The sequence below is a fragment of the Diceros bicornis genome, chromosome 5, assembly GCF_020826845.1.
Source record: "Diceros bicornis minor isolate mBicDic1 chromosome 5, mDicBic1.mat.cur, whole genome shotgun sequence".
Lineage (NCBI taxonomy): Eukaryota > Metazoa > Chordata > Mammalia > Perissodactyla > Rhinocerotidae > Diceros > Diceros bicornis.
The window spans coordinates 37,732,737-37,745,589 of NC_080744.1; the positions used below are offsets into that span (position 1 = coordinate 37,732,737).

At 43.6% G+C, this 12,853-nt stretch overlaps 1 protein-coding gene across 4 annotated transcripts in view; it reads right to left on the minus strand.

Annotated features, from left to right (window-relative positions):
- Window positions 1-6,290: 6,290 nt before the first annotated feature.
- The window catches only part of GPR176 (G protein-coupled receptor 176), a 112,385-nt gene continuing 105,822 nt past the window's right edge, over window positions 6,291-12,853 (minus strand). For all 4 annotated transcript variants that reach the window (XM_058541203.1, XM_058541204.1, XM_058541206.1 and 1 more), the window contains one exon: window positions 6,291-9,532. In XM_058541203.1, the coding sequence (XP_058397186.1) occupies window positions 8,410-9,532 (1,123 nt within the window). In that variant the 3' untranslated portion in view covers window positions 6,291-8,409. The remainder of the gene's footprint in view (window positions 9,533-12,853) is intronic.

The following is a 12,853-nucleotide window of genomic DNA, read 5'->3' on the forward strand; positions in this document are numbered from 1 at the left end:
AGAAGAATCAAAGGACAAAAGAAAAAGCTCTTGGGAATTTCTGGAACTTGCTAAATCAGTTACCACTATCCATCTGCTTTCCAGCTTCTAGAATTTGTTGCTTTTGTAGGCTCACCTGCAGCCAGGGTGCTTTGTCTCCTCTCCTATGCCTTGCATCCTTATGGATTCATGACTTTTATTTTTAATCCCTTAATTGGAGTTTTAGTGGGATTTCAGGAGGGAATAAAATTAGATATGTACAATCAATCAGCCATCTCTTTATCAGGAATCACAAAAGATTCTTTTGTGGAGTTTTCTTCATTAAGTTGACATAAAACTTCAGATACAGACCAAAAGGAAGTAGATTCCAGGCAGGAAAACAATAGATTAATCTGAGATTATTGTATTGAGATTATACCCCTTAACAGGAACACTTTTCTATGTGTTCTTCTTTGCAAATAATAATTAGCTCATGTGTCAATAGGAGTGCTTTCAGGAGGATAACACAAAACTCTGACTCGAACTGGCACACACACATGGAAATTTATTATTTCACATAACTGGGAGTTCACAGATAGGGGCATATGATTTAGCCACTCAGTGACATCATCAAGAACATGTCACTCTGTCTCCCTACTCTGCTGTCTTCTTTGCCACCTTCATTCCAAGGCTGGTTCCCTTCATGGTTGTCGTGATTCATTGCAGACTCTGAACTTAGTAGGGGAACTTAATCCATGGAAACTTCCTTTCTTGTTGCGTAACTGTAGCCCAGGCAGATCCTATCACTCTCTAGTCACTTGTTTAAGAGTCTAGTCCAGTTTAAAACTTCACTATCTGGCCGGCCCCGTGGCTTAGCGGTTAAGTGCGCGCGCTCCACTACTGGCGGCCCGGGTTCGGATCCTGGGTGTGCACCAATGCACCGCTTCTCCGGCCATGCTGAGGCCGTGTCCCACATACAACAACTAGAAGGATGTGCAGCTGTGACATACAACTATCTACTGGGGCTTTAGGGGAAAAATAAATAAATAAAATTATAAAAAAATAAAAAATAAAAAAATAAAACTTCACTATGATTCCTAATTTGATGTTCTTCCCTTCTCCCAACTCAGGGTTGACTGGTAGCCCAAGAATCTGACCATGGGAAGGACAAGCATCATTTCCACCTGTATCTCCCCATTTCCTATTCCAGGTCTCCCTGTTGCCTTCAGGAAGTTGGGAGAAAGTATGGAGGAAAGGAGGAAATATCTTCTACTTGACTCGTGCAGCCACTGTCCTCTCATTGGGCACTTGTAGGGGATCTCCAGAGGCCTGGCATGTGACCCTCATTGTACACTTCTCTGGTGCAAGACACGGCATTGGTGTGACCACTTTCAACTCTCCTCAGCATCCACCCACAGCCTCCTCCCAGATTGGCCAGAGGCCAGCTTTCAAGTCAAGCTTCTGTGGTGCCTACTTGATGTTTGAGAAAATCACCCATTCTCGCCATGCCAAATGATGAGTGTGCAGAATGCCTCCTCTCTTTGCCCTTCCATCTCTCTCCAACTCCTTTCCCACACCTCAAAGTTCACAGAAGGCAGATCAGCAAGTCCGCCTACTGAGTAGATATCCAACTGAGGATAAGAAGACCAGGCTTGCGTTTTCCACCAAGCAGATGTCTTATGACCTAGACATCCCTCTTTAAATTTCTTCTGTTTTCTCTCTATATGTGGCCTGGGAGCGTATGGGGGCAGGGGAGAAGGGTGGGGCAGCAGAGATCATTCTACTGGTTCTTAGTTAATCATATAAATGTGGGAATTTTAGCACCTCTTGTCCTCAGCTTTGGGACTTCAGCCACAATTCCAGGACATCAGGAAAATCCTATTGAGCATCTTGTTTTACAATCATAAGGTGGCCACTAGAAGAATTCTGGTCTACGTGCTTCCTTGTTCATATCTAGCAGGAGTGGTGCACTGATGAGCAATTCATGGAATATAAATCCTTCCTTCAATCTGATAGGTCAACTCAGAGGACATACCCACCCCCAAACCAATAAGAGTCACCGGGGGAATAGTATGCACTGATTACTTTCCTCTAATCAGGATCTACCCCTGGAGCTGGGATGGGGTGGATTCTATGAGGAGGAAGAAAGGGAGATGGATGTTTGGGAGACGAGTAATGGCATCTGCTATAGCTTATGACATGTGTTCATATAAAAGCACTCTCGTATGTTCAGAATAACCTTCACAGTGACAGAATGTATTATTAGCCTCTTTCTCAAAATCAACTCCCAGTAAATCAGTGGAAAACTTGATCAAAATTTTAGGTACCTTTGCCTTTTCAATGCAGTTTCGATTTTCTCTGTTTCTCCAGATCTGTAGCCATTATTTCATCTTTATTTAAAAGTGGCTGGAGTCCTGGTATTACCTTTTAAGAGCCGGGTTTGGGAAGAGAACTATACCTCTTATCTTTTGCCTTTAGATAATCATGGACTTACATTAGATTTTTTCCTCTGAAAGAAACAACCCAGAGGCAGGAGGCCAGAGTGTAATTCTATATGGACTTTACGATAGTATTACATAAAACCTGTTTACACCAAATTTTCTCCATGAAATCTATAAAGGAGAAAATGCAATGGAATTGAGAATTTTGCAGAGGAAAGTCAAAATAAACTATAAAGTATTTTTATAAGCATGTATTTATATGTAGAATAATAATAATAGGCTATGGAACTATAAAATTTCAGAGTCGAAAGGGAACTTAAAGCCTAATTCCTCCTTCAAGGTTTTAATAAACACTAATTGCTTCAGTCCAAAAACTGTGTGAAAAAATATAACTTTATTTTTGTTGCTGTAGCTCAATTTTCATTTTGAGATCCTGGGATAGTAGAAATAATCTCAGACATTCAAAGTTTCCTCCTCTCTCACATTGTACCATGGTGTTGTGGGGCATGCATGTGTAAATGGCATCTGTCCTCAATGTCATTGTCCACATTGTCGTCCCTTGCTCCATTTGATCCAGTGGTCCGTCCTCCCTGTCCACCTGCACCTTTGGATTTGAAGCTTTCTTTCAAGACACTCATGTGAATACCTTTGAGTCTGTCTATGATGCCCTGGCTGCCTGGACTTACTATCAGCCTCTGCAACGGGGATCCACAACCTGGGGATACAGAGGTTCTCTTTGCAATTGCACAAATCTTTCTTTGTTTTGCCGCATCCCTGGGGCTTTGCCTGGGAGGCAGCATTAGGGCCTCCTTATCCAAAAGGTACAGATGTCTACACTCTTATCACTTACCCCTGGATTCTCTTCTCTCAACTATCCTCAACTCCAGCGAAGCTTTTTCTACTGAGGAGAGATGGTCTCACCCTGCCTCAAACCACCTCAAACCTTTGGCTAACCCAAGGTTTCTCAACCTTGGCTCTATTGATATTTTGGACCAGATAAGTCTTTGTTGTGGGGGGCTGTCCTGTGCCTTGTAGGGTGGTTAGCTGCATCCCTGGCCTCTACCCACTAGATGCCAGTAGCATCCCCCAATTCCTGACCATCATTACCATATATCCACCCGGTTAGCCCCAAGAACCCCCTCTGTTCTCCTAAAAGCCAGGCTTTGAAACCCCAAAACTGGAAAGAGACTCACAGGCTGCTCTCCTTTGAGGCAATGAATGCCTTCCCCCCTTTCCTGACAAAGTATGTGAAAGGGAAGAGCAAGGCAAAGAAGGGAAGAGAAATTAGACATATCAGGGAATATGGTTAACATTTCAAAAGCGTTATCCCATCTGTGTTGTATTTTCTCACCCGTTGCCTTAAAAGTACACCACGTCATTCTAGTACTTCCTTTGTGTGTATATTACATTTTGTATATAGACTGCAATGAATAAGCATAAAGAAAGAAATTTAAGAGGGGACAGAAGACATTTAATCACTAAATTCTGATCAATACAGCTAAAATAGGATTATTCTTCACACCCAGCACACGTCTGGAACCGTGTTTCTCAGTATTGAACTTCCCTTCCTGGTTTAGAACTTCCATGCCCTCTAGTGAATTACAGCGAAGCTTAGGTGTCTGAAGAGAGAGGTAGATCAAAGACCTTGCATTTGACACCTTTAACCCTTGTATGAGTCATTCCAAAAAAATCACTAAGAACCAGCAATAACTCCACTGACAGCAAATCTTTCATTAGCTCACACGCAATAGAAATTTAGCCACTACTCCGGGTGCTCTATCTCTTATTGATTGATTCATTTATCATTCACTCATTTAAGTTTGAAAATAAGTGGCTGTTAAGTCCCCAGAATATAAACAGCCATAGACGTTCATGTAAAACAATGCTGGAGATTATAGTTTCAGTTCTATGAAGGTTTCCAGGCCTTTATTCTGCCTATTAACTAACTTATTTCTTTGGCACAAATAGGGAAAAATACTAGTTGAACCTACGGCTATGAGAAAGGGTGATATTTCAGCTTCTGAAACCTCATTTCGATTTATTTTAAAAGCCTCACACTCGCACAAAAAGGCTTTTAATGCTACCCTGGGCTTTAGTACTGATTTCAATTCCTGTTTTAGTCACATATTCTCAGGTCATTAACTGTGATTCATTTTTCTTTTGGCTACAGAACTCTAATACAGCACAATTGGTTGTGATATAAACCTGCTGAATGTTTACAACTATTTGGGGAAAGTCAATCACTTTGCTATAATGTTATTTACCTTGTATGTTGCTACATTGGTAGACTACAATATGAAAGCATGAACCCTTCCCCTCCACCAAAATTCAGCCTAAAATAAGCATTTTTCCCTGAGCATGTCAGCTCTGGCGTGCGCCGCAGCCGTGCATACACGGAGCCACTCCACCAGGGGCAGGGCTGCCGGGAGCTCAGCAACGCCCAGAGCTGAGATGGAGCCGTGGCTTTAACCTCCAGCAGCATCAGACACGCGCTTGAGCTCTGGACATTAACTCAGCACACCAAGTGCTTAACTTTCAGCTCCTTTTCTATGGATGGGGCCACTTCAGATTTGTATACAGCCCTTAGTTACTCTATAGAATCCGCTTTACCCTTACTTCATCAGTGTAGTCAATTATGTTCATTCATATTCAGAAGCTGGCTCATAGGTTTATAGCAAAGTTGAATATTCTGGCTTATACAGTTATTTTTTCCTCAGGGATTCAAATAGTCCTTTGGGATTGTGTACTGCCTCAAAGTATCATCATTATGAATATGAATTATTATTGGGGTAACTGGTGAAAACATCAGTTTAATATAGTTTTCCGGAAAACATTCCAATAAGCGCCCCCAACCACTTTTTTTTAACGTAGCATGTAATAAGCACGTCACTGATATGGCTTTACTCTGTGCCAGGCATCATGTTAAACAGATCATCCCATTTAAACCTCATGAGTGCCCCAAGAGGTATACCACTGTCTCACTTGGATTCCCCTGAAAACAAAGCTTGAGACACAGACTTTGTGTGGTAGTGTTTTGCGGAGGTGATCCTTGAGGGCATGAATGACGGCTAGAGAAAGCCAGACAGGGAAGGAGGGGGAAGAGTCAACGAAAGAATGCATTATTTAGACATCATGGTGGGCAACTGGGACTTAATCTTGCCTGACCTCCTGAGATGTGGAAAGATGCCTCCCACAATTATCCAGCAGAAGGCTGGCGCATTTATCTACTGGTTCCCATGCCCCACTGCTCAGGGTTACCCTGGAGCTAGAGAGCTCTCACAGGGCAGAAAGCAGAGAAGGCAGGCCTTGACTGCTCTCAAGGAAGTGAGTGGATGCAGCCAGCAATGGCCCACTGCAGACATGGCTAAAATTAGACATGAAGTATGTGAGGCGGGGCAACAGAAGCTTCTGACACAGTTATTTTCTCCCCACTTGACTGAGAGGAAACCAACGTACATGGAGGTTACCTCACCTGCTCAAGGTCACAAGGCTGGTCAGTGATAGAGCCAGGACTCCAACATGGGCCACCTGACCTCAAAGCCCATGGCCCTAACCACGTGTTATCCACCGTCTCACGTGAGGGGTGATGATGGCTGCACTCCACTCTTCCCTGGGTAGCTCCACCTAGAGGCTTGAGCAGTCCATCTACCAACTCACCCTGGAACCCACGTTTGTGGCATATATTCAAACGCTGCATTTTCTCCTTCGGGAATCCATTTTTTAAATTGCAACAACACAAGAAAATGGTACTTGCAATGCTGCATCTGCATTTATGGGGAAAAAATGAATACCTTTCATTTGAGATCATGCAGGAAGAGAGAGGTTCAGATAGTATACTACTTGAAAGGGAAAAGAAGAAACAAAAAAACATAGCTCATACCACGTTTTTTGAGTTCAGAAACTGCTTTTCAATTTTTTATTAAAATGTAATTCTTCAAAGAGTATAGAAATACACCTGGCAATGACCTGTTAGAAGGCAACCATCTGCTTCAAACATACATAAGAAATACCTACCAAATTCTGCCCAGAATTTAAGTTGTACATATATATTATCAGAAAGACACCAAAGTGGCTACATTTGACAGATTCTTCTAAAGTGGACACAATTTTCTGACAGCTTATGTTTCCTCTTGATGAAAGCTGTAACAATTGTAAAGCTTTTGAAAGATAAGAGTGAAGGGGCACATGTTAACTCTCAGGGCAAGGAGCTACAGATTGCATGCACAAAGGGCCTGGAGGCAGGGCACCGGGAGAAGGGGGAAGTCCCAGTTTCTGCTGTGAGCACACACCCCTTCAAGGAGACAAAACACAAAGAGGAAGGCGCTCCCTCTGCAGGGGAAGGGTCTTTGGATTCATATTCTGGAATCACAAGACACCATACCCAGCAGAGGAAAGGAAAAGGAGACTCCCTACACATAGTCCGAGCTTCCTCCGAGGGACAAGGGCCAGTGTGTAACAGGAGAAGATACGTTGAGGACCACTGCCGTCAGGATGTGGGCATGTGCCGGTGAGAAGGCCCCCTTCCCTTCAAGCTTGCTCAAGGCACTGGACTGGCTCCCCTATGTGTATTAACAAGAACAAACGCCCCAGAGAGAAGAGCAGAGCTGGCACTGATTTGCCCTCAGTAAGAGTGAAGTGTCATCTGGAGTTTGAATTCAGCCTGGTGAAATCCACCTAAAGTGGACTCAAATTGCTCGTGACGGTCCCCAGGGACCAATCAGCTGAGGACATGGTCCTCCCTCTTCTGGCTCCTGCTGCAACTTCACTGGGAAGGAGGAGTGGAGAGCTCACCTGGGCTAGGGGTTCCTTGGTATTTTACATTAATTGTTTTTCCCTGCTCTGTTCCTCCTTTATGTCCAAAATGAAGGGAGAACCACAGTTGTACAAACAGACTGAAAACAAGACTGGCCACACCTGGGTTCTGGAGTCCCCAAAAGGGAGCCATCTTTGTCAGACTTGTCCCACTCTTTTGGGCAGAATCACCTTTCCTAATCAAGTATTTTTAGCTGGATGTTTCCAGAGGACTCCGTGTACACTAACTTTGCATTTTTTAATTACCTTTTAATTCCAAAAGTTTGCACAAGATAATTTTTTTCAACTTACTCCTACCGATTGCTACGTAGCACCTTTCATGTTAGACCATGTGGGAAAAGACTACAGTGTGTGGGCATTTCTCAGCCTTTTCCACCTCTAAGCTTCTCTCTCATTTGTTTGAAAAACACAACTTAAGGGGGAAAGATATAGTAAAGATTCCACAGTGTTTTCCAACCAACACTGCAGACGTATCTTTCTGAGGCCTTGGTGGTGTCTGGAGAATGTCAGATAATCAAGGACAGACTATGTCCCTTACCCCCGGGCACATCCACTGCCATGTCTGTCAAATAGGGGTGGAAAAGGCATTCATCCCTCACCTGTATCCTAGCAAAAGCAAACGAAGAAGGGCATCGGGAGAAACTGTAAGTCATATGATCGGGCCTTCCAGAGAAAAGACGTCAACGCCAAGTCCCTATCTTCCCTGAAGGGACAGGTCAATATTAAAAATTTTTAGCATTTATCATATTTAAGTCAATCACATAGGCATTTTCTTTGCGGCCAAGCTGCTCCATAATTATCCTGGGCTCCCTTTAGAGTGGTACTGCTCCCTTTGAGCTCATGGATGTTCTTCTCTCCCTATATTCTCTGCTGGGCCCAGAGGACTGAGGAGTCCTCAGAAAATGCACATGGAGGACCCACCCCAAGACTCGTTCCACACTGCCCAGCTTTTGTCTCCACAGAGAGGAATGTAGACTTTACTAAGGACATGGAGCACTGAGATAAATATAGATACTCCCTCAATAAAGAGGACATTTGATTTTACATAGATTTCCCTCTTATTCAAAAGCATTTGGCCCATACAGGAGGAGTCAATCCAGACTGGGTTGCAATGAGATCACACAAATCGTAGGGCCAGAGAGAAGGGAGGGCAAGAAGGTGGAAGCTCCCTGTTGCTTCCAGGGATTTATAACCCTTGCTAGGAATCCACCTTTGGAAAAATGCTCACTTTATTGTTTCTGCTCATCTTTCGCTCCACCCTACCTACCTTGGGCATCTTTGTCTGAATCAGCTCCTCTGGGGTGTTACCCAAGGGGGGAAGCAGCCGCTTCTTACTGTTTCGGGTCTCTGAGAGCCACTGAGGAGGCAACTCAAAAGGCCCAAAGCCAAATTGCAGGGAATACTTGCCAGGGAATGTCTCAGGTTCCACAGGGGCTGCTGATGCCACCTGGGATGTAGCGTCCACTGTGCCCGGGGGTGGGGCAGGGGGTGCAAACTGTGGCCCCTGCTCCCCCTCCAGGCAGGTAGTAAGTATCTCCTTGGCCTGGAGGTCAGCTGAGCCAATGTACTTGGCTTCACTCTCTTCCTCATCCTCTGTGGGCTTAAAGATCTGCTGCTGCCCAATGTGGAACATCTCCAGGAGCTGGCTGCCTGAGCGCATGCTGGGCTCCAGGCTGGAGTCAGCCATGCCACTCCGTGTACTCACCACATTTCGGCGACTGTACCGGTGGTGCAGTTGTACCAAGGTCCCTACCAAGCACTTGCGGACAGATTTGTTCACAGTAAGAAAGAGAAGAGGGTTTGCCAGCAGAGAGACTTTGGGCAGCCAAATGGCAGTGAGCAGCAAGAAGATGGAAGTGTCGGGGACATTGAGCACAGTCTGGTAGACGACCAGGGTGGCGTAGGGCACGCTACATAAGATGAAGACCGTCACCATGGAGAGCAGGGTGGCGTGCAGCTCGGCCTCCCGCTGGGAGGCATAGGGGATAGAGATGGTGTTCTGTGGGGTCCGGAGCGCTGCTATGATGACCTTCTTCTTCTGGCTGGCACTCAGGGCCCGTCGGATCAGTATCAAGAAGAGGAACACCACAGCCACAGGCACAATGACCGTGGTGATGTTATAGATCAGAACATACACCAGGTGGCCCAAGGAGTTGCTCCAGACTTCAGTGCAGGTGGACATGGCATAGATGTCAGCCACATTGGTCACTGCAAATACAGGGACGCTGGCCACCACTGCATGGGCCCAGATGTACATCACCAGTTCACGGGACTTGGCATCAGATATTTTTCTCTCCAGCGGATAGAGGACTGAGTAGTACCTGCAAAATGCACAGGCAAAATTCATTTCACAGGAGAAGATACTCTTTAAATTAGGGGAATCTACATTACCACAAGTGGGAGAAAAGAAAAAGAGGGTCAAGTTTTTTTGTTCTTCCTAAGACAGAGGGAACCACTGGGGGGCTTAGGAAGCCAGACCTTAAAGTTTTGAGGACTTTGCTGTACAATGAGAGGTGTCACTAGGCCAAAAATGTACCTTTCTAAACGAGCAGAGCAAAGCCTTGCCTTCATGGGACTCTCAAGACTGTCTACTAGGAAAACAAGTAAATAGTTTCATTTCATAGCTACCTTTATAATTATTGCCATTAGGATTAAATCCCAAAGAGTGCCCTCAATACAAAGGATGTCTCCATCTGCTATAAAGACATCTATTTTTCAATTTAAGGGTAAACGGCAATTTGTAAAAAATTTTATATTGGCTGAGAAGCTTTAGGGCAATTTTCAAAGCCACTAACAGAAAGAAATTTGTCTGCACACATCTACAATGCAGATTTATGGCACAGTGTATGCACTGGGTATCATTAGCATTTACAGCTGCTCAGGGCAGAAGAATCCAGTATGAAAGATGGACTCTGACAAGGTCCTTCCACAAAATCAGTCCAACGGACAAAAATTATGCCTGCTCAAAAGCCATTGTTCCTGTGATAATCACTCAGTAACCCTAAGAGCAATTAATAGGTCTAAAACGCCTGCACAATTAGATTTTTGCTAAAATCAGATAAGACTTCCTTTCCTTCAAGCTTTGTTTATTCTGTAACCACCTATTCAGATTTCCAAAAGCACTTTGTTTCAATATCATCAATAATTTGGGAGAACTGAGTAATTCTTCAGACCCTAGAACCACATCTATCATGAAAGGCCTGCCAGTAGCCATCAGAAATATGGTGAGTTTCTTCACATTAGCTCTGCCCATGTCTCTGCAGTCAACCAATGCTGGAGTCAACCTTACAACTCTATCAAAATTCATGCACTCATGCGGCCAGGTGAGCATGCACACCTTCCTGTCACGAGAACTTCTGAGCACCGCCTATGTGCCAGCTACTGTGCCAGGCACTGGGCTACAAAGATGAAAAGACACATAGAAATGTTTCTAAACTCAGTGGGGAAAAAGGCATACGTGCAAACATTATAAACGGGGAGATGATGGCTCCACTGGAGGTATGCACAAAGGAGGTACGGGAAAGGGAGCACCTGGGAAAATGTCAAGAGAAGGTGGCACTGTGGTGGAGTCTGGCAGGGGACAAGCTGAGGGAGAATGTTCCCGGCTGAGGAAGATATGATGCAAACACAACATGACGATGGATGATCAGAGATGGATGGAGCACGATGAAATGTGTTCTAGATCTCTTTCTGGCAGGGGAAAACAAGAGAAAGAAATGTGTAAGTTATGCATGCTCTCAATTTTTTTTCTCTGAATATAGACACATTTTCTAATTACAACTCTGTAAATTCAGTGTGATGGCCCTATACCTGCACATGAATACACAGGAATCCACTGTCTCCAATTCCTATTTATTAACTGACAGGTAACAAAGCCAGGAGTCCAGTCATTTCTGCTTCCATTACATGTTGGGAAATAGACGACAATACAAGCACACAGACTCATTATAATAATTTTGTTAGTGTCTACATCTCTAGAAGATGATGTAGGAAGTGTAGGTGGCCTCCCAATTAACTTGCTGACTTGGTGTCATAAAATACATATTTGAGAAAGAAGTGAGAGAAATGACTGTCTTCCCTTTGTCTTCATGCACACCCTGCTTATGCCTGCAAGTAATCTGTTTTGCTGAATAATAAAATAGGAATTTATCAGCCTTGTTTTTCTACTAAAAGGACTTGTTTACCTTTTTTTTTTAAATGACAGCAAAAAAATCCAGCTTTTCTGCTGGAAAGAACATAAGAATTTCTTATTGTTTGCATATTTTCTTGTCTAAGACCAAAGGCCCAGAAATAACCCACAGGGATTATTGCATGGCTTCCAGGTATAACAGCAAACTGTTCAGAATAATGTGTTCCCACTCCTGTTGAATCTTATTCCTCAAAAACTTTCAGGATTCATAGCAGCATTATTCACAATAGCCAAAAAGTGGAAGCAATCTAAAGGTCCATCAATTAGTAAATGAATAAATAAAATGTGGTATATCCATATAATAGAATAGTTTCAGCAATAAAAAGGAATGAAGTACTGACACATGCTACAACATGGATGAACCTTGAAAACCCATGCTGAGTGAAAGAAGCTAGATACAAAAGAACACATGTTGTGCGCTTTCACTTATACGAAAGGAATGTCTAAAAGAAAGCAAACACGTAGAGACAGAAAGTAGATTAGTGGTTGCCTGGGTCTGGGAGTAGGAATGGGGAGTGACTGTAAATGAGCACGAGGTTTCTTTTAAGGGCAACAGAAATATTCTAAAGTTTGATTGTAGTGATGGCTGCACAACTGTATAAATACACTAAAATTCATTGTCTTGTGCACTTAAAATGGGTATATTTTATGATATGTAAATTATAGCTCAATAAAACTGTTTTTAAAAAACTTTCAGGAAAGAAAAGTCCACAATGTGGATTGAAAACTTAAGACCTCACCGAGCAGATGGTACCAAGGGCAGCTGGAAGTACACCTGCCACGAACACAGAACGGTTCAACACAAAATGCATTAGGGTGCCTGCTGGGATGTAAATTGACTTTTCACTGTTATATTCCAGTGCTGTGCAATGGCACTTTCCAGATATTCAAAGACCTCTTGTTGAACATGAAGAGACACGCAAAGTCACTGTAAAGCAGGCACGGCAAACTGGCATTACATGGGGCACATTCAGCTTGCTGAAGGGATTTGAGTGGCCCACATATTTTTTGAATGAAAATTAATTGCCAACATTTTTAAAAGACAGAATTCTAGATTTCTGATTTCTCTTCTAAGAAAATATCAAGTCCTGCCCACTGAGTCTAGATACCCACAAAGCAACTATTAGCTGTACCTGCTGACTGACTGACCCCTATGAACAGGAATGCAGACATACAACCTCAACTTGATCCATGTCACCTGCCTCATATGCCCCTGTGTAGGGTGAGTTTCTAGCAAGAAACTTCCAAAGAGCTGGAGTGTCTCCCAGCAAGATCTGATGGTAAAATGATTGCAGACAATATATCTAGAAGAATGTGACAATCAGAAGGAAAGCCTAGAGAAAGACAGACACACATTGGTGCAGCCTATCCAAGTGCAGGCCATAAATAATTCATTTAATCCTGCGTAATTACCACTGAGGAACCTTAGGCTCAGACAGGTTAAGCCACTTTG